General features: G+C 45.1%; 1 protein-coding gene across 1 annotated transcript; it reads left to right on the top strand.

Moving 5' to 3' along the window:
• The first annotated feature begins 1,666 nt into the window (after positions 1 to 1,666).
• On the top strand, positions 1,667 to 24,851 carry ccny (cyclin Y). The gene is made up of 12 exons (XM_068747939.1): positions 1,667 to 1,881; positions 16,191 to 16,265; positions 17,474 to 17,494; positions 19,472 to 19,506; positions 19,634 to 19,657; positions 20,070 to 20,170; positions 20,262 to 20,297; positions 20,816 to 20,873; positions 21,108 to 21,227; positions 23,452 to 23,618; positions 24,450 to 24,612; positions 24,735 to 24,851. Exons 1-12 carry the CDS (start codon positions 1,728 to 1,730, stop codon positions 24,849 to 24,851), a joined length of 1,071 nt encoding a protein of 356 aa, XP_068604040.1. The 5' UTR covers positions 1,667 to 1,727.
• The last annotated feature ends 227 nt before the right edge of the window (positions 24,852 to 25,078 follow it).

The following is a 25,078-nucleotide window of genomic DNA, read 5'->3' as shown; positions in this document are numbered from 1 at the left end:
GGAAAAGTGCGTTTTTCATAATATGGGACCTTTATGAGTTGTTTTTTTCTTTTTACAAAATCCACCATGTTGATGTTAAAGATGAGATGTTACTGTTGGTTACCTTTACACTACAAAAAATATGAATTTAACTTTTTATCCAAGGTGCTTGAAATGCTATTTTGGCATCTTGTGTTTTATTTTTTATTTATACTGTATGTATCATCAAAGGCTGAACAAAGGCTAAAATGATAATTTACAGACATATTTTATGGGAAGTGTCATTGACATGAATATTACAAATGTTTGAACATTAGTCGCCTTTTAAAGAATAAACTGCAATTGTTTTATTGACCTTTTTTATGAAATCTTCCCCAGTTGAGTTATAATTTGTAAATTGTAAATGAAATTATATATTTAATGAAATGGCATTAGAGTAGTTTTCATTTTAGACAATATAGATGTACGGCTTCGAGACAGTGATGTTCGACGTTCTGGCTCCTTTTTATGCAATTCTGCTGCAGTACCAGTAGGTGACGCTACAGCACCACATGAGGACTGTCATTCAGTTTTCGTCATCACTGATGGACAGTCATTTCCGCCTGTAAAAAGGACAACCAACGCCGCCATGCGTCCGTCAGTCACCAGCCTATTTAAAAAAATAAACATGTAAAATGATTCAGAACGGATGTCAACGTGTGCGTCAACCCGTCACGACGCAGGAACGCACAGAACGACATTTTAAAACTAAACAAAATGACCATATATCGTTAAAAACAACAACATTGTTCTTCAAAACAACCACTTGAACCGGAAGCTTTTACGTAACAGCCAAAAGAGCTACGCGAGTATGCGTGTCCACAAGATGCGTTTAATTGCTGCCCGGAATCTTGTAAATTATACTGTGCAACATTTCTGCGACCATATTATAAAGAGCAAATTAACACAATCTTCAGTTTTGCAGTCCTGGAAACGATCACCTGCGGTATGCTTGTTCCTAAAATATTTTCAGCTTTCAACTGCGTACAATACGTCCTTCGTTAAAATACTACGACAAATATCTATTTCTTACTTGAGAAAAATATAATTAATGCACTCAGTTTTAATTATAGCCTTTACGATTATTTTTTTTAAATTGACGATTCGTGTAAAAAAAAACGGTGAAACTACCTCTCAAAAATTCTCCCTCATTTAAATTTGCAACTTCACGCACTGCACCTGAACGCGACGCGACGGCGGATGTAGCAGGCGGCGGTCTTCTTCTTCAGGCAGCAACCATGTAGCGTTGAGGGCCAGAAATATGTCCCCCCCAACAAGCTAAAGTGTAACGCCATTCATGTCCGCCTATATTAAACGTGTTTCTGAAGAACACTGGGCCCCTCGAAGGATGTTACAAGGCGAGGGAGTCGAGTGAGGAACCGAACCGAAGCGTGTGGCTCTATCTGCCCTCGCCTGGTTTCGGAAGGCGGCGGTCGGGCTACACTCCGGAGCTATTCGCCCCCCCTAGCTTGGTGCTTTATCGCGCTGCTAAATGACTGCACCTGTGCAGGTGAACCGTGTAACAGACTACGGGAACGGATGCGGAACGCTTGTAGGATACTGTGGTTTGCTTTTGGCACCATCCTGCTCTGGATATCCTCGTTACCGCCCCGTTTTTTTACATCCTCTCCCTCCCGTGACGGTAACGGCGCAGCCCGGAGAGGGCTGAAGATACAGCGTTGGGTTTGGGCTACATCCTTATCCGGACCATGGGGAACACAACGTCCTGCTGCGTGTCCTCGAGTCCCAAACACCGGAGGAACAACCACTCCAGGCTCGAGACCTACCGACCCGAACCGGAGCTGAGCCGGGAGGACACGGGCTGCAACCTGCAGCACATCAGCGACCGGGAGAACCTCGACGGTAGGAACCCCCCCCGCTCACTGGCGCGTTTAAATCACATCCACGTCGAGTCTAAATAGCGTGCACGTCGAGTTTAAATAGCATGCACGTCGAGTTTAAATAGCATGCACGTCGAGTTTAAATAGCGTGCACGTCGAGTTTAAATAGCGTGCACGCCGAGTTTAAATAGCATGCACGTCGAGTTTAAATAACGTGCACGTCGAGTTTAAATAGCGTGCACGTCGAGTTTAAATAGCATGCACGTCGAGTTCAAATAGCATCCACGTCGAGTTTAAACAGCATGCGCGTCGAGTTTAAATAGCGTGCACGTCGAGTTTAAATAACGTGCGCGTCGAGTTTAAATAGCATGTGCGTCGAGTTTAAATAGCGTGCGCGTCGAGTTTAAATAGCGTGCGCGTCGAGTTTAAATAGCGTGCACGTCGAGTTTAAATAGCGTGCACGTCGAGTTTAAATAACGTGCACGTCGAGTTTAAATAGCGTGCACGTCGAGTTTAAATAGCATGCACGTCGAGTTTAAATAACGTGCACGTCGAGTTCAAATAGCATCCACGTCGAGTTTAAACAGCATGCGCGTCGAGTTTAAATAGCGTGCACGTCGAGTTTAAATAGCGTGCGCGTCGAGTTTAAATAGCATGCGCGTCGAGTTTAAATAGCATGCGCGTCGAGTTTAAATAGCGTGCACGTCGAGTTTAAATAGCGTGCGCGTCGAGTTTAAATGGCGTGCACGTCGAGTTTAAATAGCGTGCGCGTCGAGTTTAAATAGCGTGCACGTCGAGTTTAAATAACGTGCACGTCGAGTTCAAATAGCATCCACGTCGAGTTTAAACAGCATGCGCGTCGAGTTTAAATAGCGTGCACGTCGAGTTTAAATAGCGTGCGCGTCGAGTTTAAATAGCGTGCGCGTCGAGTTTAAATGGCGTGCACGTCGAGTTTAAATGGCGTGCACGTCGAGTTTAAATGGCGTGCACGTCGAGTTTAAATGGCATGCACGTCGAGTTTAAATCACATCCACGTCGAGTTTAAATAGCATGCACGTCGAGTTTAAATCGCGTCCGCGTCGAGTTTAAATAGCGTGCGCGTCGAGTTTAAATAGCGTGCACGTCGAGTTTAAATAGCGTGCACGTCGAGTTTAAATAGCGTGCGCGTCGAGTTTATATAGCGTGCGCGTCGAGTTTAAATAGCGTGCACGTCGAGTTTAAATAGCGTGCACGTCGAGTTTAAATAGCGTGCACGTTGACGGAGGGCTTTGTTTTCACTGCAAGTTTGTATAATCAGCTGACGGTGGTTAAAGAGGCAACCAAATACTTCAAAGGAGGAGCGAATATCGCTGAAAATACTGCACTGCAAGTTAATCGAGTCATTAAGCTGACGTGATTTCAACTTAATGTACTTAAAGTGTCAAAAGTAAAAGTACTGTAGAAATATCATGTTGTTACACAGTAATAGATTAATACTTGAGCATAATGTTTTTTGCTGTTTGGTGTAGTTAAAGCAGAAATAGTTTATAGTTTCTTCATGTGCTGCAGACTAAACTACGACAAAAGAAACAGCAAAAAAACTGGATGTACCGGAAATGTTTCATCAAACTTTTAATTTAAATGAAGTCACAAAGCTCTGTGCAAGGCAAATATATCATTAAATATAAATGAGAAGAAAGTATCAGATTAAAAATATCACAAAGTGAAACAGGGTTATTATTATAACCTTGCATACAACATAAATGAATATTGTTGTTATTACAGTGCAGTATTATTGCACATTATGTAACATGATTGGTAAATAGTCTCTTTGGCTAGCTAAGAAGTGCAGTGTTTTTAGTATGAAGTGGACAGAGAATTCAAGGTAAGGGATTTATTAGAATCATTTTTTGGGGGGCATCAATTGATTTATAAAGCTGTAAACTGTAAGTGAGGTAATAAGAGCAACATGTGATGAAATGTAGTGGAATCTATATATAAAAAAAAGCTGAAACACAATAAGATCAGAAGATGATTCCAACTCTTTCCAAAGTCCGATGCAGGTCTATCTGCAGTTTGCTATTTACCTTCCATTCTTAATAATCACACTGACCGTGTACAGGACGTTGTTGCGTCCGGATCTCTAGATTCCTGAAGTCAGTCTGAATGAGTCTGCTGAAACAATGCAGGGGTCTGAGCTTGTGTTACTTTCACCACCAGCCTGTGTGTGAAAGAATGCGTGCGCTTGGGACAGTGAGTGTGTGTCCAGTTAAGGGTGAGGGTGAATTTGTGTTCCAGTGGGGGGGGGGGGGGGGGGGCGAGGTGACGACGATGGGACAATGTTCGTGGAAGAGGAAATGACTCGCCTCACGTTTCTTTGCTCATTGAAATCAGGACTTGTTTCACGATGTTGCTGTCGATGGTGACAGTATAGCTTTTTACATTTTTTACCTACGAAAAGAAGAGAGACAGAGAGAATGCTGGGAAGAAAATTATCCCGGCATGTAACTGGAGTAAATTAGCATAAACACTAAAGGAAAAAGTGAAACATTAACAGGAACTCATCCGGATGTTGGAAACTCTGTTTTCAAGCGGAGTTAAAACTGTCTTAATTTTTTACACGGTGCTGATAATAGTGGTTACAAGATAGAATAACACGGGGCAAACGGTCCTCCAGTAGTCATCCTGCAGCTCGGGACAAACGGTCCTCCAGTAGTCCTCCTGCAGCTCGGGACAAACGGTCCTCCAGTAGTCCTCCTGCAGCTCGGGGCAAACGGTCCTCCAGTAGTCATCCTGCATCACGGGGCAAACGGTCCTCCAGTAGTCCTCCTGCAGCTCGGGGCAAACGGTCCTCCAGTAGTCCTCCTGCAGCCCGGGGCAAACGGTCCTCCAGCAGTCATCCTGCATCTCGGGGCAAACGGTCCTCCAGCAGTCATCCTGCATCTCGGGGCAAACGGTCCTCCAGCAGTCATCCTGCAGCTCGGGGCAAACGGTCCTCCAGTGGTCGTCCTGCAGCTCGGGGCAAACGGTCCTCCAGTCGTCATCCATTTCCAAAATCTAGTAAATTATGCCTGATAATTCAATATTAGTATCTGCCTCAAATCACATCTTTCCATTAATAGATTTTCATTTTGTCGCAAAAAGCACATTCTCCAATTAGCAGCCTCTGATTGGTTCTCAGACAGGAAGTAGATCCCCCTTCACAGCCTTTAAAGGGACAATGGGGTATATGTAAGTTATGCCGATGCATTATTGGTATTATTAACACATCAACTATAATATTTGTTAGAAAATCAACATTTACTAAAGTCATTAATTCCTTTTCTTAGTGGGAGCAGTGACGCTGCGCTTTGGACTAAAGGGAGCCTGGCAGGTCTGGAGTCAGTTTGGTGGTTGAGATCTGAAGGACACCGCAGAGATGCTGGCAGTCATTTTGGTTCTCAATCTGCTTTCGTTCAGCGACAACAGAGAATCGTTTGCTCACATTTGTGTTTGTATTCGAGAAGTCAGTGATTCTTCACGCTGCAGCTCGATGAGTTCCCGTTGCATGCTATCTTCACTTCTGGTGCAGCCGTAAAGAAGGGAGTCAAGACAATGACGGAGAAGTCATAAGAGACGCAATCAGGGACACACAGTTCCTCTTTCAAGAGGGACGTTTGGAGAAGTGTGCCACATTGATGTTATGTATAGTCGTGTGTTCAAAGATACGAAATTTGTTTTTGCCAATTGTTGTGCCCTTTTAGACTCCTGAGATCAATCGGCCTCTATCGGAAATACACAAATACTCATGAATAAACATTGAAATAAGGTTTAGAAACTAGAAAAGCACTCAGAGCGCAGACCTCCGCCGAGCAGCTCATTCCCCTCATCATTCGATTTAAACCGTCCACATGAGGTGAATGAATGATGAATATATTTATTAGGTAGAATGTTAGGGTACAAGTACAGTCACACAGTAGCATGTATTACAGTACAGCCAAACATTCTGTCTAAGAGGAGCATTTCAAAAAAGCCCTTGCGGTCTTGTTTCTGTTGAAAGGTCAGGAAAAAATATTATATTTTTAACATTAAAACCCATTTATTGATTCAAAAATCAGTTAAAAATACACATCAGCTCTAAATCACTTTTACTTTTCATTGTTGGTGTATAAAGATACCAAGAACAATCTAGAACCTTTTGATGATGATCCAGGTCACCGTGTGGACGGTGTAGATCCAGTTAGGAGGGGAATGAGCTGCTTGGCAGAGTGCTTTAGTTGCAAATCAAATGGACACGCATCCATACAGAAGTATACATTTTCCCTCTGTGTCTGATATTTTCCGCACTCAGTTTTATCCTGTGTTTCTTTGATTCTGCCATTTTTGATCATCCGTTGGAGGGAGGAGCTTCTATATTGATGAGTCTTCAGTGAATTCTGTTGGCTCCCGTAGTGGTGAAACTAAGAATTACAACTCGGTACAGTACAGTTTCATGCGCTGGCCACATTCCATTCTGCTTTTATAATGTGCTGCGGGCCATTAGAGAACCTTGGGCAGTCGTTGGGCTCTAGGCCGTAGTTTGGACGCCCATGTTGTAGCTTTACGAGGTGCCCCGCTGAATGGGCCGGGCTCTCAGTGGAGAGTAATGAGGGAAGCCCTCTGGCTTTGATCTTGGCCTCAGTAACTTTGCAGTTATTCGCCCAGGCATGCAGCAGGTCAAACATGGTTTATGCAGTAGTGTTTATGCATTGTTGGACTTGAGTTGCAGAGTGATTTAGCATCTATGGTTCATTCATCTGCTCTCAGCTGCTTCTCTGAACCCCCCTCCCAGCATGCCCTGTGGATGACACGCCTTGTTGCAGGTTTTACAGGTTATCACACCTTCATGCAGGAAAATAATATCCTTCCTTGAACCATATTGACAATGATCAATGTTCCCTAGCAGGTGTTTAACATTAACTGCAAATGTCATTTAAAATGTAGTCGCTGCGTATAAATGTCTGCCTGGACAAGAGGCAGAAATGATTTGCATTGCTTCAAGTGTTCTGCCTTCACATAAAGTATTTGCATAGTCGATATTTCAAGCAACAGAGGAACAATGCAAAGCTTTGTGTTTGTGGCTCAGGCTCACGTTCTGTTGCGTTCTGCAGGCGTTGTAGCATGGAGCCGCCAGAGAAGGCTCGACGCTCTCTCTTGGGCTTTGTCTGTCTGACGCTGAATGCATCGCCACGTCTGTGAAGCTTCTTCACCTTGTCTTTGCTTATCACTTTCTCTTTTTTTATTCCCCGTGTAGGCTGCAGTTAGAAAAGCACAAATTCCTCCATAGACACCATGTTTATTTTGCTAATAAGGCCTCGAGATGCATTCACACATTGGTTTGTTTCCAGCGGGGCAATGCGAGAGATGAGGTTCTTTTTGCCGGCATTTGTCCGTCTGTTAGCAAGATAGCTCAAATACTCAAATGGATCTTGATGAAATTTGTAGGAAATGTTGGGAATCTTACCAGGAACATTAGATTTTGGTGACAATCCAGAAGAGATCCTGCATCTTGGATCACTTTGAAAGTTTCGGGAACATTGCAGTCAATGGAGCGTCAAAATTTGTTCCTCAATATCTCAGTTGATTATTGACCGATGTTTATGGAGTTTGACGCTCATCAGAAATCAGTCATAAAGCGGCCCGATGTGACCTATCATGGAAAATGTCTTCTGGATCGGATCCAGAATGGAGTCAGTAAAAAATATTACATTTTAACCTTGAAAACCCATTTATTGATTCAAAAATCAATTAAAAATACACATTAACTCTGATTCACTTTTACTTTTCATGGTTGAAGAACAATTTAGAACCTTTTGGTGTTGATCCAGATCACCATGTGGACGGTTTAAATCGAATTATGAGGGGAATGAGCTGCTCGGCGGAGGTCTGCGCTCTGAGTGCTTTTCTAGTTTCTAAACCTTATTTCGATGTTTATTCATGAGTATTTGTGTATTTCCGAACCAGTGACTGTTCACAGCAGCAGGTGAGCTGCACATAGAGAAGGATTCTTGTCAGAGATACTGCTTCGCAAACAGGGACGGGCTGCGCTACAATTAATGCATTTAAAGGAGGACAACTGGAATGTGGTTTGCTCTGTGTCGCAGAGCACGTGGGCTTGTCAGTAGATCATGGGGAGATTCCTCGTTAATCAATCACAGATGGCATCTTTCTCCCAGATGAATAAAGATAGAAAATGCTCTGGCCATTGCTGGCATTAGAAGCCCCGTACGCCACCGTGGGAGCTCGTGTTGTGTGTCTGCGTGCGGCAGTCTGGGCACGACGAGCATGTGATTAGGAAAAAGACAATCTGCCGTAACAACTGCTGACCGCGGTGACGACACACACTTGGTGTTTGCACAAACAGAACACAGAGAGCTCATTGAGCGGCCTTTGCCCAAGTAGGAGAGGGGGTCTCTCTCTCCAGAAGCCCATTTCATAAGTCGGTGCGATGCCACATTCTTGAATAACGGCGCTTTGTGTCTGTTTTCTGATCAGATTTCATTCCCCAGTCAGACACAGATGCTAAAAAAAAGTCGCTCTTCTTTTATGTCTCTCGTGCTGAGCTGTTAAAGCTGCATTCCACGTTCGCGCGCATCGCTCATAGAGACGTCTGCTGCGACAGACGCAACCGGTGTGAATGGTCGTTAAGTTTTATGGTTCCCATTAATACACAGGCGAAGTAATCAGTCCCCACAGGGAGGAAGACACACATGAAATCCTCCTGCTCTCAGGCTGCTGGTGGCTCACATGATCCTGAGTGGATTCCGCTCTTCAAGCCTTCCATCTATAAACTTAAGGATATGCTTTGTGAAGTCGAGAAAAGGTTGTTTTTTTGGAAACGTAACAACGGCAGCTTTATCTGCATTAAGTATTTATTCGCCTTTGCTTCGATACAAATAAATCTACTTTTTGCTTTTCCAGCCTGTCAGTTGGGAAGATCGCGGAAAGCAGGGGCGACTTGAACTGATTTTATTCTCTCAGCTCGTTCTCAAACGTTGTTTAATGGATGTCAGAATAGCCACAGCTATAAAGGTCATTTACAGTTAGAGACACGTTGGGTAGCTTGTCCTCTTTGCACAGGGAAGGAAACGTCCTCTCCATCTGCAGGGCAGGAGTGTAGCATATTAAGAATCTCTGATTGGTTGACGCGTCTGTCCTTTTAACACAGTCTCTGCTTTCCATCTGTGAGGAGGTCCAGGATTTCTCATTTTGCAAGCGTGTGAATGCGTGAATGCGTGGTGGATGTGTGCCCCTGCTGAAGCTTTTTGTCTACAATTTGATCAGAAAACATCTTTGTTTCTTTGTAATCTCTACATAAAGTTAAGCCTATGAAACCCTTTTGTTGTCGCTGACACTAGCATGAAATGGAAAAAGGTTTCGCACCCTGTTTGGACTGTACTTAACACAGACATCTGTAAATGAGCCACAGCTCCAGGCCCGTCATTCATCTCTGTCTCATCAGGCTTAATTTCTGAAACACACACACACACACACTGAGTCTTGCTTGCAGGCTAATTGAAATCTGGACATGGATTATTCATGCCTGCTTGATCAGCCTGGGGAGTCTCTGAACTGTAACTTCCAGAAGAGTCGACCCAGATGTACAGCATACGAGACACATTACTTTTGATTTTTGAAGAAGTGGAGAATTAAGATTGACATAATTAGAATACATGAATATATTATGCAGAGATTATTCAAGAAGAAACAGGATTTTGTCCAAATCCAATTTCGTGGGGCTATAAATATACCCCCTCCATTGGAATTATTCTATTTTCAATTTTGTGTAGACTCAAGAACAACGATGGCGTTTTGCCAACCAGGTCGGCATCTCGTCAGATCCAATTTACTACAATCAGCAAATGCCCATGTTGGATTTCTAGTAAATTGTCTGCAGTTAATTTTTTTTAATGCTCATATCAGAACTAAAGATCAATCAATGCAGCCTTTTGTGCTGCTTTCAGCCTTGTGCACACTTGTGAGTGGGGATCAGCTGTCTGCAGCCCCCTGGCAGTACAGACATACAGAGAGTGCAGGCTCGCCGGCGTGAGAGAGTAGGAGGAGAGCAGAGTGTCTCACAGGGTCGATTAGGCTTGGGCACCAATGGGTTAATCCTGTGGCCATTGTTGTAATTCTAGTGGAAAAACCACTTTCTGTTTATTTCTCATCCTTTATAAAATCCATTACTTACTGTGTGTCTGTGATGATTTATGAATTTGTGATCACGCCGTGCACCCACGGAGGAACGTATGCGTGGACTTTTGTGCGTGTGCGTGTGTGTGTGTGTGCGCATGTGTTGCATGGACATTTCAACACAGGCAGAGCAGGAGAGCTCGGTGCAGACGGCTGTTCCCATCGCCTCGGATCCTTCCACAGCTCGACGGCAGACCGAGCTGGCGGAGAGATTTGGTTTCACAAGGCACCGCGAGGAGAGGGTAGAAGGTTGTAGGACGAGGCGCCACAGCGGTAAACACGTTTTTAATCAAATTCATACGCCCTTAAGGATGAAACGAGAAGAGCGTGCAGTTGTTACGGGAAGCTGTAATGGCTGATGAACCGGGGGGCGGAGCCTGGCTCCACTGGGAACCGTGCTACGCATCAAGCTACGTGGGATTAAAGCTATAAGAGAGAATTCATGGCGATTCTCGTCACACACGCGTCTGAGATGACGTCACGATGTGCCCGTGGAGGCGGTACATTGATGGTTAACCGTGCACAGGGCTGTGTGACGCTGGCGTGTCGCTGCTTTCCTCAGAGCTTCTCATTGTTTTGTCATTGTGGATCAGTGGATCCACTAACCAGGAGTTTGTCATTGAGTGTGAGATTATTCTGGGGTGTATCAGATCGGTACTTTGGTCCAGGCCCGAGAGGAATGGGTTGCATGGTGATTAATTCCATGTCATTGTAATATGCTTCCTTGGTAGAGCATGATGCTTGGGTAGATTTATCTGTGGGATCTTAGCCGCGGGGCGACACGGCCGTGCCGTTGGTCGCGCTGTTGCCCAAGAGCAAGAAGGTTCCGGGTTTGATTCCTTTTTGTAAGGAGTATTTATGCTCTTCCCGTGTCTGTGTGGGTTCTCTACGGGGTCCCTGGCTTCCTAGCATCTCCAATAACACGCAGCTGAGGTGAATTGGTCACACTAAATTGTCCGCGTGTGTGTGTGAGCGTGTGTGTGTGAGCGTGTGTGTGTGAGTGTGTGTGTGTGAGTGTGTGTGTGTTTGTGTGTGTGTGTGTGTTTGCTTGTCTTTCATCTGTCTTTCTCCCGCAGTCAGCTGGGATAAAGCGGCCGCAGACGAGCCGGTTCCAGTCGTCTCTCCTCCTGGAGGATGGATGGAGGGCTCTTGGCTTTGCTCATCCTGTTTTCAGACGCAGAAATCAGTTAGAGGCGTGTGTGAAGTGTCACAGCGTTATGGAGTCTCAATAGAGCCGCTGTGTCAGCAGCAGTTATTACAGTGTCGCACACAAGCAGGTGGGAGAGGAGGAAAAACATAGATGGTCCAACGTGACGAAAGAAAAAGATGGCCAGCCTGTCTTTGTCTTTGATGGCATTTCCTTTCAAGCTAACTGTTGCCTAGTTACGGAGGCTGGAGCAGAGGATGTAAGGATTGGAGGGGAGAGGAAGTAGGAGGATGGGAGCCTGTCAGCTGGATGCAGATAAATGAAACGTCTTCAACCCCTAATATATATGTCGCTCTAACTCTTGACCCTCCCGCTCACACAAATAGACAAAATCAAAACATGAAACGCGAGCGACGAACACAGCCTGGAAACATTAGCAAAGATGAATGATTTACATTGTTCACAATGTTTTTTTTTAGATGGTTAACTGTGATGTAAGGTTCTAAAATGGTGGCGAACAACCTGCAAGTTAGTTGATTAATCAGCTTGTTGTTGTTTGTTGACAAAAGATGAGCAATGATTTTGGTATTTAAATCAATTAAAAAGTGCTGAATATTTGTATTGATGAGCTTCATAGTGCAGACGGCATGCTGTTTGTCTTTGGATTGTGGTGTGCTGCTAAAAGCAGTGTGACGCCGTTCTTCACCCTGACATTTGTGTATTTAATGTTAATTCTGAAATATATACATATATTAAAGAAATCTGCAGATTTAGAACGCTCAGAGTTAAAGACCTTCATAACAGGAGAAACTTGAAAGCTCATTGTCATTGAAGTCTATTTATTTCTAGCATTCACAGAATACATCATTCCTTTACACTCGAAAAGGAGTGGGAAGAAGAAACACTTATTAAGCCCACCCCCCATTCTCATCATCAATAACTTGACATATTAACGTTTTAAATACTCACTCCTGTCCTTTGAAAATAGCCAACTGGTTGAGGAACCACAAGCACACATACCATTAGAATATTGATGTAGCATCAGTCTGAAGACCCTCCGACCACGTGTTTATACAACACTTTAATTCTGTGGCATCGCTTGAGTTGGATGTCCCGACTGTTCCGGAGTTTCACTCCACATTTCAGACACGCAAAAACGATTGAGTGGTTGGAAATTTGGGTAATGTGAAATCGCCAAAAACCTCTCAGGTTATGAGTACTCACCCGAATTATACAAAAAGGTTTTGTATATTACTTGGTTTACATTTAAAAGCCAGTGTTTGTAATTGAATGTCGATATTGGCGCAAAGCCTCCATCTCCAGTTTTCTTTTTTTTTTTTTTTTTTTTACATTCTCCAAATACTCTCGGTCCTCCTGTCACTCACTGCCTCGTCGTCTGACCCATTGGACAGCAGCAGTTCTCTCTACCTTGTATTTAAAGGGTGTGAAGAGGAAACCCTTTCTGCCCCTTCGCCGTGAGAAAGTTCTCGGCCTCCTGATCTGTCGTCTTCCTGTTGGAAAACATAGCTTTCCCTTTACTCCTCTGTGAAGTTTCATTTCAGCTTCTTCTGACGGCAGCCGTCTGTCAAGCGTAACACCAATCAAAAACAGCTGATATATCGGTATGCACGGCCGGCGCCGCTGCTGTGATGGATTACAGCGTTTTTAGCCTTGTCGGATGTTTTATTATAGTTCTCCAAACTCAGAGCTGCGAGGCTTTGCTTTGTTCTCGCTGCTCATAAAGTTCTTTTCTTCATGAGGACTCCTGCTATTGGAGGAGGATGCAGGCAGGCAGGAGTTGTGTTTGCTGCTGCGTCCTCCTGCTACATCCTCCTGCTGACATATCGGTGGGAATGAAAGGTCTAAAAGCTTGTTTAAGCCCCCCCTCCGTAGTTGTTTTTAGTCACGGTGGCATTATCAGCTGCTCCGCCACGTATTTGAATCCACAACTGAATGGATTGCCTTAGAACTTGGAGGGGATTCTGGTTCCTTCAGGATGGGATATAGAACACTTTCGGTCTCTTCGGTTTGTAAAGAGCATTTTTCCAGTCATTTTCTTGACTATCTTTTCATTGATAATCTTTCTGCGCTATTTTCATTTTACCACAGAATCGGAACGTTTTTAACTTTGTTACGACGTGTCGTCGTGTCAATATAAAGGTTTTTAGACGGGATGTTTTTCTAGAGAGGAAACAGACGCTCTCATTCTCTCGCTCGAGCTCCGACATCTTGACTTCTTCTTCTGTGGTTTTCATGGCCTTCCCACTGGATGATTTAGGCTTAGTCAGGAGGGGTGTGTGCGTTGCTGCGTCGCAAATATCAGAGTCAATCTTGCAGTTTTAAATGACTCACCTTTTGTGTGTTTTGTACGCAGACTAAAAATAGCTGGATTTCAATGTTTTTTGTTTTTTTTTCGTTTCTAAACGGGGAGGAATTCCTGCGAGTGTGAACAGATTGGATTTTGCTTTTAAGGCGCCGAAATCCACGTTATAATTTTTTACCGTGCAGCTTCAACCTTCTTCCTCTTATCACACTGACTGTTCAAATGAAACACACAATGTATCCATTGTTGCGTGACCGACGGAGCGATAAAGCTTTCAGGGTTCGTCCCACGGCGGAGCCCACACCTCCCTCTCTTTGTGAAGCGGACTCCAGAGTGAGCGCCCTCGGTCACACCGGCACCGCCTGCACCTCGATCACTGACGATGCCCAACGAGTGTGAACCGCTGTGCTGTAGTCTCTTTTAGATCTCACGCTTTATTCCTTTCGCACTCTCACGGGTGTGTTATCTCAACCGACTCACGGCAGCGAGTGCTGCAGCAGAATTAAAGGTCGCACTGCGATTAAAAAGTGTCCGGTGGAAGAAGTTGTTCCAAACGGCAGCCTGGGGGCGGTTTTACTCCGGAAAGCAGCGGGATGAGGTTCCAGGCGAGCTGCCGGTCGACGACTTTAGATAAAACGCTGATCTCCATTAAGTTCTGACCCCGGGACGGTTTGAGTCGATAGGTTTGTCGGCGTCACACGATGTTCAACACGGCGTTCCTCGTTGTATCTGCGTGCTTGCTTCATCACGAGGCGGGCCGTTTGCCTCTTATCTCAAACATGTGGTCGGGCCGTTAGCACGCTGCCGACAGCAGGGCAGCGCCACGCTGCACCATCTGGATCCCCTCCGGCAAAGGCTCTTCCTGTCTGGGCCGATGCTGCACCCCTCGGGACAAACACACGCACCCATACGGTCATCAGTAAAATAAGAAGGTGGATTTTATCCAACCATAACTAAATGAAAGCCCTCGTAATCTCCTGGAGGAGAATGAGCGCTGATCAGGCCAGCATGCCCTGCTTCTTGTTCCATAAAGGTTAGAACCTAAACGCGCCCAGATTGGGGTCGTGTCCACACGTAGCCCGGTATCGCCAAAACACGAAGACGTGTTTCTACGGTTCGGCCTATCGTCCACCCCAAACCGCATATTTGGTTTAAAAAAAAAAACCCCGGCTACGTGTGTTCATGAGCTAAATCTACGCACGGACTTATTCCCTCCGCCCTTTGTTAAGCCGGCCTCCCAAACAATGTGTAACCGCCACCTCTTACTTCATTTCCTCTCCGTTTCCTGAAAGACAGGAAATTGGGCACGTTTGTCTCTCCCAGGTTGCAGAAAGGGAGGGTGGAAATGCACCGGAGGTCACCGCCGCCCTTCTACCTATAATGGGTACTCCGTGGGCCTTTAGATCCAGAGCATCCTGTGTTTCAAAGCGTGACACCTCTGTGAGAACAGCTTTACCTGCAGCATTCGTCCAACCTTCAGGTCGCCTCGCTTTTATCAGCTGGGTGGTGGTCTCTCTCTCTCTCTCTCTCGCTCTCTCTAATGGGGTCATCACCACACATTGTTTGTTATTCTCCTTTTGAATTGGCAATATGAGCGCTTCACAATTGTGTTCATCATTAACCTTGCCGGAACGTTAATGCTAATAATCTTCTGTCAACAAATGATTCAACAAAGGTTGTTCAGGTTATTAAGTCAATTCAACAAGCCGCCATAAAGTTCACACAACTTTGCAGATAATGTGATGTGGAATTGTGTGTGTGTGTGTGTGTGTGTTTCTCTGTAAAGCTGTGGGTACGTGCAGGATTGGAGTACGCACAAGAATCCGTCAAATGCAGACTCCATTTTTAGATATAGTTTGCATAATTTTCAGCGAGGTTTATTTTTAACACCAGAAATAAAAAGCTGAAAGGGAATCTTTCTGTGGGTTTCATTTTACTGGTTAAAAAGTAATAAACGAATCAAAAAAAAAAACCAATACTTGGAGCAGTTATTACCGTCTTACCTTGTTTAGCACTAATCAAATAAACACTTTAGCCTCATCTCTCATCTCAACAATAGGATGATAACAATCTAATATCTTTAACGGCAATTAATCTGTAGAACTTCTTCAGTGGCATTTCAATGTGCTTAATGACATATTTGATTATATCTCTAGTTGAAGTGGTAATAAAACCCGGAAGCCTTAAATTAGCATCAAATGCAGGCTATTCCTGCGGTTTAGTCTTGCATTTGGTCGCTAAGGGCCTGTTTTACATGAACGCGTCGTCATGCTTATGTAAAACCGTTCATTAGGACCTGCAAGCCTGCTTCGCTCTTCTCTTCCTTGTCATTCATCGCACTTCCTGCTGCACGTTGTGTACGGACAAATGATGCCAAACATAAATATGAGCCGTGTTTGCTCAACACGTCGATTCACAAGCCTCCGTTTACACAAACCTGGCCCAACAGGCCGTCAGAGATTGTTGTTCCAGTCCCTTCGCTGTATTATTATAAGGTGATTGCTAAAGGCAGAGGTTTCAGTCTGCGGTTTGTTGTAGTTTTTCCTGTTTAGGACTTCCTGAACCAGCCATTGCTCTTTATTCTGTCTAACGTGATTTCTGTAGTTCATAACCTTTTAGAAGTTCAGCTCCTCATAATGGTCTCTATTATTGACCCCCCCCCCCCCCGCAGATCTTCCCATGGAGTACAATCCCTCGGATCATCCGCGGGCCAGCACAATCTTCCTCAGCAAGTCGCAGACTGACGGTGAGTGTTTCTCTACAAGCATCTGATTTCCCACTTTAGTTTACATGATGAGTCGCCGCATTATTATTAAAGGAGCTTGTTCAGGGCAGAATGTAAGAACGTGGCAGGAAGGCCGAACATGGTCCATCGGGCGTGTGAGACCTTTGGTTGTACGTCTGGGGCCTTCGGTTGTATCAGTGAGGTCAGTGGGGTCAGTGGGGTCGGTGGGGTGTGTGAGGCAAGGAGACGTTGTGTTCGACCAAAGAAACTCTGATGCCAAACATCAGTTTAATCCGACTGGAAACGGAATGTAGAGTAATTCTGTGGATTCTCCCCGGTGGGGCCGCAGCATAATGCAAAAAGTAATTTACTCTTTGTGTGGCTTGAGGACCAGCCTCCGGTCCTCTGAAGACTGTGGTGCAAGTCGTTTTGTCAGGGTGTGCTTTTAAGACATTGTGAAATTATGCAAGCTAATATTAGTTCCTTGATAAATCGGTGCATCAAACAATGGAAACGGCTGACACTTCCTGTTTGCTATGTTTTTTATTGCTATTAATCCTCAAATGGGGCTGGGAGGTGTCGGGTTACACGTAAAGGTAGGTGTCAGGTTACATATAAAGCAGCCTGCAAACCTTTTTGTGTACCGATATCTATTGTCCAACTGGCATACGCTACCTGTTGTGTGGGAAAGTAAGCTATTTGACCGGCGCAGGTAATTTCACATGAGCAGCTTTAAGATGTATTGTTGATCAGCCTCTTTTTTCTACAACATCTAGTCTGTAGGAGGACTTGTATAAAAATCTAATGCCAGTCAGAGTTTCTGATGCTCACTGGAGTGTTTTCCTTGCCTCCGGATCCTTCAGTCACAGTTAATGCGTTTTAATCAGCGGGAATATGACGGAGCTGTTTTCTGATTATTGCTCTTCTGTAATCTCTTTACTGATGATAAGTGTCTTATTATTGTTTCACTTGCACAGCGGAGAAAGTTAGTTTCAGCCCCAGTTCTCAAAGCCTGGATGCTGATGTATTGATCTGACGTTGGACGCTCACTCATTAGCCTCGGCTAGCTCTTGCGTGAATATATATATATCGTACTGTTTTCCACGCATGCGGCATATAAATACCGACAGAGGACACAATGAGTGATTCCTCACACTGCATTTACTGAAGCCCATTGTGCGTTTGTGTTGAGCCAACATAGAGACAACCTGGACTTTGTGTTTTTTCAGTTGCTCTGCCAAACAAAAGAGGTAAGTTTAAATGTCTCTGGTCTGCTGGCCGGTGTGTTTGGCCTCTGGCATTCAGCCTCGAGCTTTACCGTATCTTTGGTCTTCTGTTAGTCGGTGCCTTCGCTGCTGGGCTGCTGATGTCATCCTGTGTGTGTCTGTGTGTGTGTCAAACTGTAGGATGCACCAGTGTGAGTTGGGCTGCATAGTGTGTGTGTGTGTAAATTTACCAGACATTTTTAGACAGGTATCGATGCATCTTCTGTGTGGAGGCAGTGTGAACCATCTCTTTGTTTAAAGTCAAGATAAATGGGACCATTTTAACCTTTTTATTTAATATCTATTTTTTAAATCAGTAAAACCTGTATCTGGGTCTGGATTGTGATTCTCTCTTTCACATATAAATCATAATTATGAAGTGAGGACCTGCTTTGTGCGAGAAGGCAGAGAAGAACCATGACTGCCCAGACCAGAAAAAGATGGAATAAGCCTTTGTGTGTCTGTGTGTGTGTGTGTCAGAGAGGTGAGGTGTAGAAAGAGGCACCAGACAGCTTGTTATGTCACTGTGTGTGTGTGTTTGTGTGCTTCTGCATCTGCTCCACTGCTTTGTCGGTGATCCTCTTTGTCCCATGTGTCTTCTCCTATGTAAGAGTGAACACACATAGACACACATGGGTACACACACACACACACACACTCATTGCTGACACACCGTGTGTGTGTGTGTGTGTGTGTGTGTGTTTTATAACATGCTGCATTTGCTTTGCATTTGAGCTGATTTGTGTTTAAAATACAGAAATGAAAACAAAACAGCGGAAAGGCAATTTATTCTTTAGAAAATACCGTAAGTACCGTGTCTTCCGGAGTATAAGTGAGTATAAGTATTGATGCAGCATAAAACATAAATACGTCCAAATTTATTTTGCACAACAAGCGAAAACGAAACACATTAACACACCGGACGCCTGGTCGGCTTGTTGTGTATGCTAGTGTAGCTTATAGTTTAGTTTATTAAGCCGGATAGGTAGACGGTGTGTTAATGAAACGCATTAACAGTAATCAGCTACACAATAGGATAAAGAACAACAAACCGGGGAGGCTGAACGGCCCGAATTAGCAAAACAAGCTGGCGAACCCGACAAGCAAGTTACCGGTAAGCAAGTTTACCAAACTCCCAATCTCATTCTTCATCCTCGGCGTCGCTTCTGAACAACCGTCAACTCCGGAGGAAGACGAAGCGCCGTCTCCTCTTCTGTTGGGCTGTCAGTTCCAGTTTCCAAAAATGAACCCCCTAACACGCAGTTACCGTGGATCGAAGCCAATAACATCGCTATCTATTGTTAGCCCAGATAACTCTGGCTCATTTTTATAAATCTTTTTCTTCTTGTGTTAACAATTCCTTACTCATCTCCAACATGTCGTCGTCATACATGGGGGCAGCACGTCCGTCTGTCAGAGCCTCAAACTCGTCCTCGGTTGCATCTTTGAAGCCCTCCCTGCCTCGGAGCTGAGCCAGTCGCACGGACGTGGCTACGGCTGCACTTTGAATGTCTCTAGGGAAAATCATTGACCGCTTCAGGCCACAGGTTCTTCCAGCACCTGAGTATAAGTCGCATGAACAGCCCCCCCCCCCAAAAAAAAGCGCCTTATAGTCCGGATTATACGGTAATTAGTATCGTTTGAATCAGCTCTCATGTTGGCCAGTTGTGAAATTAATGTAAAAACCCGAATTGGCACACATTAAACCACAATTTCCAAAGTGTGAGAAGAGAAATGTAGATTTTAAAATGCTTTGTGTCTTTGTCGTTGTTGACGTGTGAAATAATTGTCGATAAAAACCAAAAACCTTGCCATCCAGTATTTTTCTCTTAATGCTCTAATGCCGGGTGACTTTTCAACCCTTGGTAGACGCTGCTCTCTGTCTGTGAGGGTTGTGTACTGCACTCCTGCTGACCTCCACTTCCTGTCGGCACTGAAAACATTCTCTCATCTTCCTTTCAGTTCGGGAGAAACGGAAGAGCCTTTACATCAACCATGTAAGTGATACGGGAGCTGTAGTTTCATGCGTGAATAAATGTGGCGCTTTTATCACGCGGCTCTTGTTGACGGGGGCGTACCGTGAATACGCTGTGGCTGATTCTCATGTCTTGTATTTTTTGCAAGTTCACGCACATTTCGGAGAACAAGGTAACGTCAAAATGATGCTTAAATACTTCCATCCATCCCCACCTCTCCCTCCAACGCCGGGCCGACTCCTCTTCTGTAGTAGAACGATGGAGTAGAATATCGTCATATGATGGTTTAGTTCATCTTTGTTTCCGCCTCTTTAGACTCTGACTAGATTGGATCAATTTTAATGAGGAATAAATCATGTACGGTCGTAAAGCTCCGTTTTCAGCTTCTTCCGAGTCGATTAAAAGTTTGTCACTCAGTGGATATTTTGGGGCTTCTCTCAAGATGAACTCCACCATAAGTGTCATCTCTCTCATGAACCATGCCGGGCTCGCCATGGCCGCCAGCAGGCCTGTCGGACGCTCGGTTACGGAATGGAGGCGGACAAATGTGTGTTGTTTATATATATATATTTGTACATGAACAGCATCACCCTGGGCCCGTGAGACGGAAGTACAGCTCATGTTCCACTATATTCCTTGACGACAGCACTGTCAGCCAGCCCAACCTAAAATACACCATCAAATGGTAAGGACACGACGGTTTCAAGCTGAGGTCAAGTCACATGTCACATGTCCAGCTTTGAAAGGACTTGAATATCCTTTGTTTGTCTTTACAGCGTAGCCCTTGCTATTTACTATCACATCAAGAACAGGTAGGTTTTTCTTTTATTCCCTTTGCAACTCCTAAATTCCACAGCTTCAGATATCAGAGTCAAACATGAGCAGACTGCAGAAAAAAGTGTTTCCACTTGTAACCGTGACAACTCTGTCTGTCTGTCTGTCTGGTGGCTAGAATTGTCTCGTTTTAGAGTTTTAAAAGCAAAAGCCCTGCATGCCATTGATTTCAGGGACTCGGGCATTAATTACATAAATCTGAATTTTTAGTCTGAGGTTTCACTGACTTTTATCTTCTTGTCTTTTGATGCTAAATATAAAACAAATCTGTCGGTCTTCACTAAAGATGCCGATGATCATAAAACGCCGAGTGTGGCTTACAGATGGCATCTGATCAAGGGAAATCCAAATCCAAATATTTTGAGCATTTTGTTAAATTTGACAGAGAGCAAACCCGACAGGTTAAGATAAGAAAACAAACAAATGTTGACGGATTAAGTTCCGTTTTTTTATATTAAATGATTCTCAGTCTAATTTTTTGTTTCTGTCATTCCAGAGATGTCGACGGGAGAATGTTGTTAGACATTCTTGATGAGAAGCTGCACCCGCTGTCGGTAAGTCCTTAAAGGAAGATTAATTTCATCGTTCTCAAGCTGTGGAGCCGTCAGCGTACGAAAGCAGCAAATAGGAGGGCCAGCAGGATCATTCGCATGTTTTCCTCTTAATACCTGCTCGGGTTCGGTCCAAACATTTACGTAACGTAAAAATAAATACCCATCTACGAGTACACGTCTTGCTGAGCATCGTTCGTGTGTGTGTGTGTGTGTGTGTTCATCCTTCCGCTACAGAAGTCCGAGGTCCCTCCTGATTACGACAAGCACGACCCCGAGCAGAAGCAGATCTACCGCTTCGTCAGGACTCTCTTCAGCGCTGCACAGCTCACCGCTGAGTGTGCCATCGTCACGCTGGTGAGTCTCCGACAACGCCATTGGGTTTTAAACCTGAAGCTTCAGCTCCAGTCCTGTGGGTTCCTGTGGGTTTCTGTGGGTTGTTGATCAAACGTACGAAACACGCTGCAGACAGGTGGACCGCTTTAAAAACGGCAGAGTAATCCCACTGAGCTTTATTTTCAGCTATGCTACGCTACAGCGCATACCTGTATTTAAGGTAGTTTTACTCTTTCTCTCCTCCCCTGGTCTAAATTCTTTAGCCCTTCTGTTGTGAAATCACTTGTGGCCATTTCAATAATTAACTCTTTCCCCCGCTGATCCAGGAACAGGCCTTTCCACACTTTGTCGCTCTGACAGACGCCTGCAGACAGGGAGGTGCAGGATTAATATAACTGCCCCGGTGACCTAGTATTGAGTTACTGTGTTCCCGACAGGTGCAAGAATGTGTGAGCTGTGTGGCAGGCTGGGAGGGTGAAAGAGGTGAGCCCTCGTGTTAGTGGCAGGGAAATGAAAGCACACCGACGCAGGCGTGTGTAGGCATCCTACATGACAAACGTGTGGCCAGCCCTCCTCATCCTCGCCTCTTCATCCCCCCCCAGGGTCCAGTCTAGCGTGCCACCAGTGATTGATTAGTGCTGGAGGCGAGCTCTGCTGGGCTCCTGGGCATTCCCCATCGGTAGTTCACAGTCATCACATCATAGAGCAGGAAAGGAAAGGCGACAACAGCGAACCAGAAAGTCTGCTTTTGTTCTTTAATGTAAATACAACACACAAGCTGCACAATTTAGCGTCCGAATTTAGCGCTGCACTCACTTCCTTGTCATCCGGTGCTGGATTAGACGTATATTCTGCTGCTGCATTTAACGTTGAGCTGCGTTTGATGTTATGGCCGCTGAGATGTAACTCTTGTCAGATCAGGATAACCTGGTGAAATATGAAAAGTTCTTTAAGTAGTTCTTTTATTACAACATTTAATCCAGTTTGCTGAACCGTTGAACTCTACCAGTTCCTGATGAAATGTTCAGGAAATGTTGGGAATCTTACCAGGAACATTAGATTTTGGTGATGATCCAGAAGAGATCCTGGATTCTGGATCACTTCAACATTTTTGTCAACATTACAGTCAATGCAGATTCAAAATGTGATCCTCAATATCTCGGTTGATTATTGACCGATGTTTATGGAATTTAACACCTTCATGTAGGGCTAGGGACCTCTATCTCACCACCGAATCTGATCTGGATTGGAGCCAGAATGAGATCAGGAAAAAAATATTCAATTACAACATTGAAAATTCCGTTTACGATTCCAAAATCAGTTAAAAATACACATCAACTCTGATTCACTGTTACTTGTCATGGTTGGTGCATAAAGATACCAAGAACAATCTAGAACATTTTGGTGATGATCCAGATCACCATGTGGACGGTGTAAATCCAGTTAGGAGGGGAACGAGCTGTTTGGCGGAGGTCTGCGCTCTCTGAGTTCTTTTCTAGATTAACGGTTTTCTCTCTGTTGTGACTTTCATATCAGCATCTTGACTGGCTCGTGTTGCATGTGGGCTTTTGTTTACCTGCTGCCGGATGAGTGTATCCTGTTTGTGGTGTCTGTTTGCAAGTTGGAAGACAAAAGACGGAGGTCAGCAACGCCTGCGGGCACAAAACCCAACCCAGCATGACTTCCGACTGTATGCTGTAGGACAAATGTAACCAATAAGTAACAAAAATGAAAACGAAAGGATGATCGTGTACTTATTGTGATTATTTTGGGAACGTGTTGCAGGTTTGAAATCAGATTTTCATCCATATTGTGGCATTCGTTAGCATGAAGCTGCATCCATCCAGCAGATTGCTGCAGTGTTGATGTTTGACAAAAGACTAAAAACAATTCAGTGGACGAAGAGGTGCTCAATCACAAGAAGCTCCTGCCCCTTGGGCTCATCCCGCTTTGTGGTTTGCAGATTGTTACGAGTGGAAAAGACAAATGGAAATGCGGAGAGAGGCGGAGCGTTTCGGTCCGCACCTCGATTTAAATGAGCAGGCGCCGATCCCATCTGGTTGTGACACCTCGTTATTGTGTTGTTACCCGGAGGGGGGAGATGACAGGAGACTGAATGGTAGGCAGGGGAGGGAAGAGGCTGATTAGAGACAGAAACCACTGGGAGGACATGCTGATCAGACAAGGACACGTCAGTGTGAGTTTCATTATCAGAGAGCTCCCATGCCTCGTGACTCTGTTTCAGGTGTATTTGGAGCGGCTCCTGACCTACGCTGAGATCGACATTTGTCCTGCCAACTGGAAGCGAATCGTGTTGGGAGCCATCCTCCTGGCCTCGAAGGTGTGGGACGACCAGGCAGTCTGGAACGTCGACTACTGCCAAATCCTCAAGGACATCGCCGTGGAGGACATGTAAGTGGCTGGACGCACCAGACATGTCTACTGTATTCCAGGAAAGAAGCCGAAAGTACACTTACCGGTGGGCGTAATGAACCGACACCGGTAAGACTTTCTTATTGTCTTTGTAGAAGCCTTTGAATAATCACACAGCACCTCCTACCAGAAGTAAAGAAACTATATAAACGGAAACGAAGGCCAGTAGGCACCTCAGACAGTGTGCAAGGAAAGGAGAGGCGCTTTAATCAGTTTAATCATTTCTCTGTAAATTGTAAAATCAACGTGGTGGAATGCCTTTGAAATACATGAGAATACCGGTAGTGCCAAGAAAAGATTAAAAAGAAGCAACCTTATTCGGCAGAATTGAGCGACAGCCGACTCTAAATTTAGCTTGCCTGTTGTTGCACGCCTGTGAGGGGGTGGGGGGGGGGGAGAAAGGTGAAGGAAGGAGAGATGCTTCTTGTGCAGGTTACAGTGTGGAATGAGTCAGTGACGGATGAAGGTGAACAGACGCTGTCGGGGATCAGACCTGCGTCGAGAATATCTGAGAGATAATACTCAAATATATAAATGTATCTCGTTTTAGAGACGAGGAAAGGCTTATGTTCGTGGGTGCTCTAAGGGTGTGTGTTGGTGATGTACATGAGAGAAGACCCCCCCCCCCCCCCCCACAGTTGGTGTGTGTTGATGGGACTTCCAGGATTGTCTCGTGGACCGCTCTCTCTTCTCCTCATTCTGTCGCCGACTCATCTCATCTGCAGCATTTTTTTAAATTTCATCCAGGTCAGAGCCGTTAGTAGTAGCGAGGACGTTTCCTCATCCATCTTCTTTGTGTGTCTGAAACAGGAACGAGCTGGAGCGTCAGTTCCTGGAGCTGCTTCAGTTCAACATCAACGTGCCGTCCAGCGTCTACGCCAAGTATTACTTTGACCTGCGCTCCATGGCCGAGGCCAACGGCCTCAGCTCGCCCCTCGAGCCCCTCAGCCGGGACAAGGCCCAGAAGCTCGAGGTGAAGTTCAGACAAGGAATACTTCTAATGATTCCACTGAGCCTTATGGTGGACATGAGTGTTTCATGCTTGCATTTAATCAGCGATTTCTCCCAATAAGCCGCCTCCTCTTCTGACTTCAGGCCATCTCGCGGTTGTGCGACGACAAATACAAGGACTTGAGGAAACAAGCCAAGAAGCGGTCGGTGAGCGCAGACAACCTGACGGTGGTGCGGTGGTGTCCAGCCATCATCTCCTAACGCTGGCCGCCTGCAGTGCCGGGGGGGGGGGGGGGAGCACACACCTGTGGGTCAGTGGATCTGTCTGGAACACACACACACACGCACACACACAGACAATTTACCACAGGGGTGAGGGCACCCCTTCTAGCCGTTGTACATAAAAGAAACCCACTGGCTGCCTGAGCTTGGACCAAACTGAGTGAATGACAGAGAAACGAAAGGGGCCAATCCGACAGCAATATGTA

This window comes from Brachionichthys hirsutus, chromosome 14 (assembly GCF_040956055.1).
Source record: "Brachionichthys hirsutus isolate HB-005 chromosome 14, CSIRO-AGI_Bhir_v1, whole genome shotgun sequence".
Classification (NCBI taxonomy): Eukaryota; Metazoa; Chordata; class Actinopteri; order Lophiiformes; family Brachionichthyidae; genus Brachionichthys; species Brachionichthys hirsutus.
This window is presented reverse-complemented; position numbering and strand designations above follow the sequence as displayed.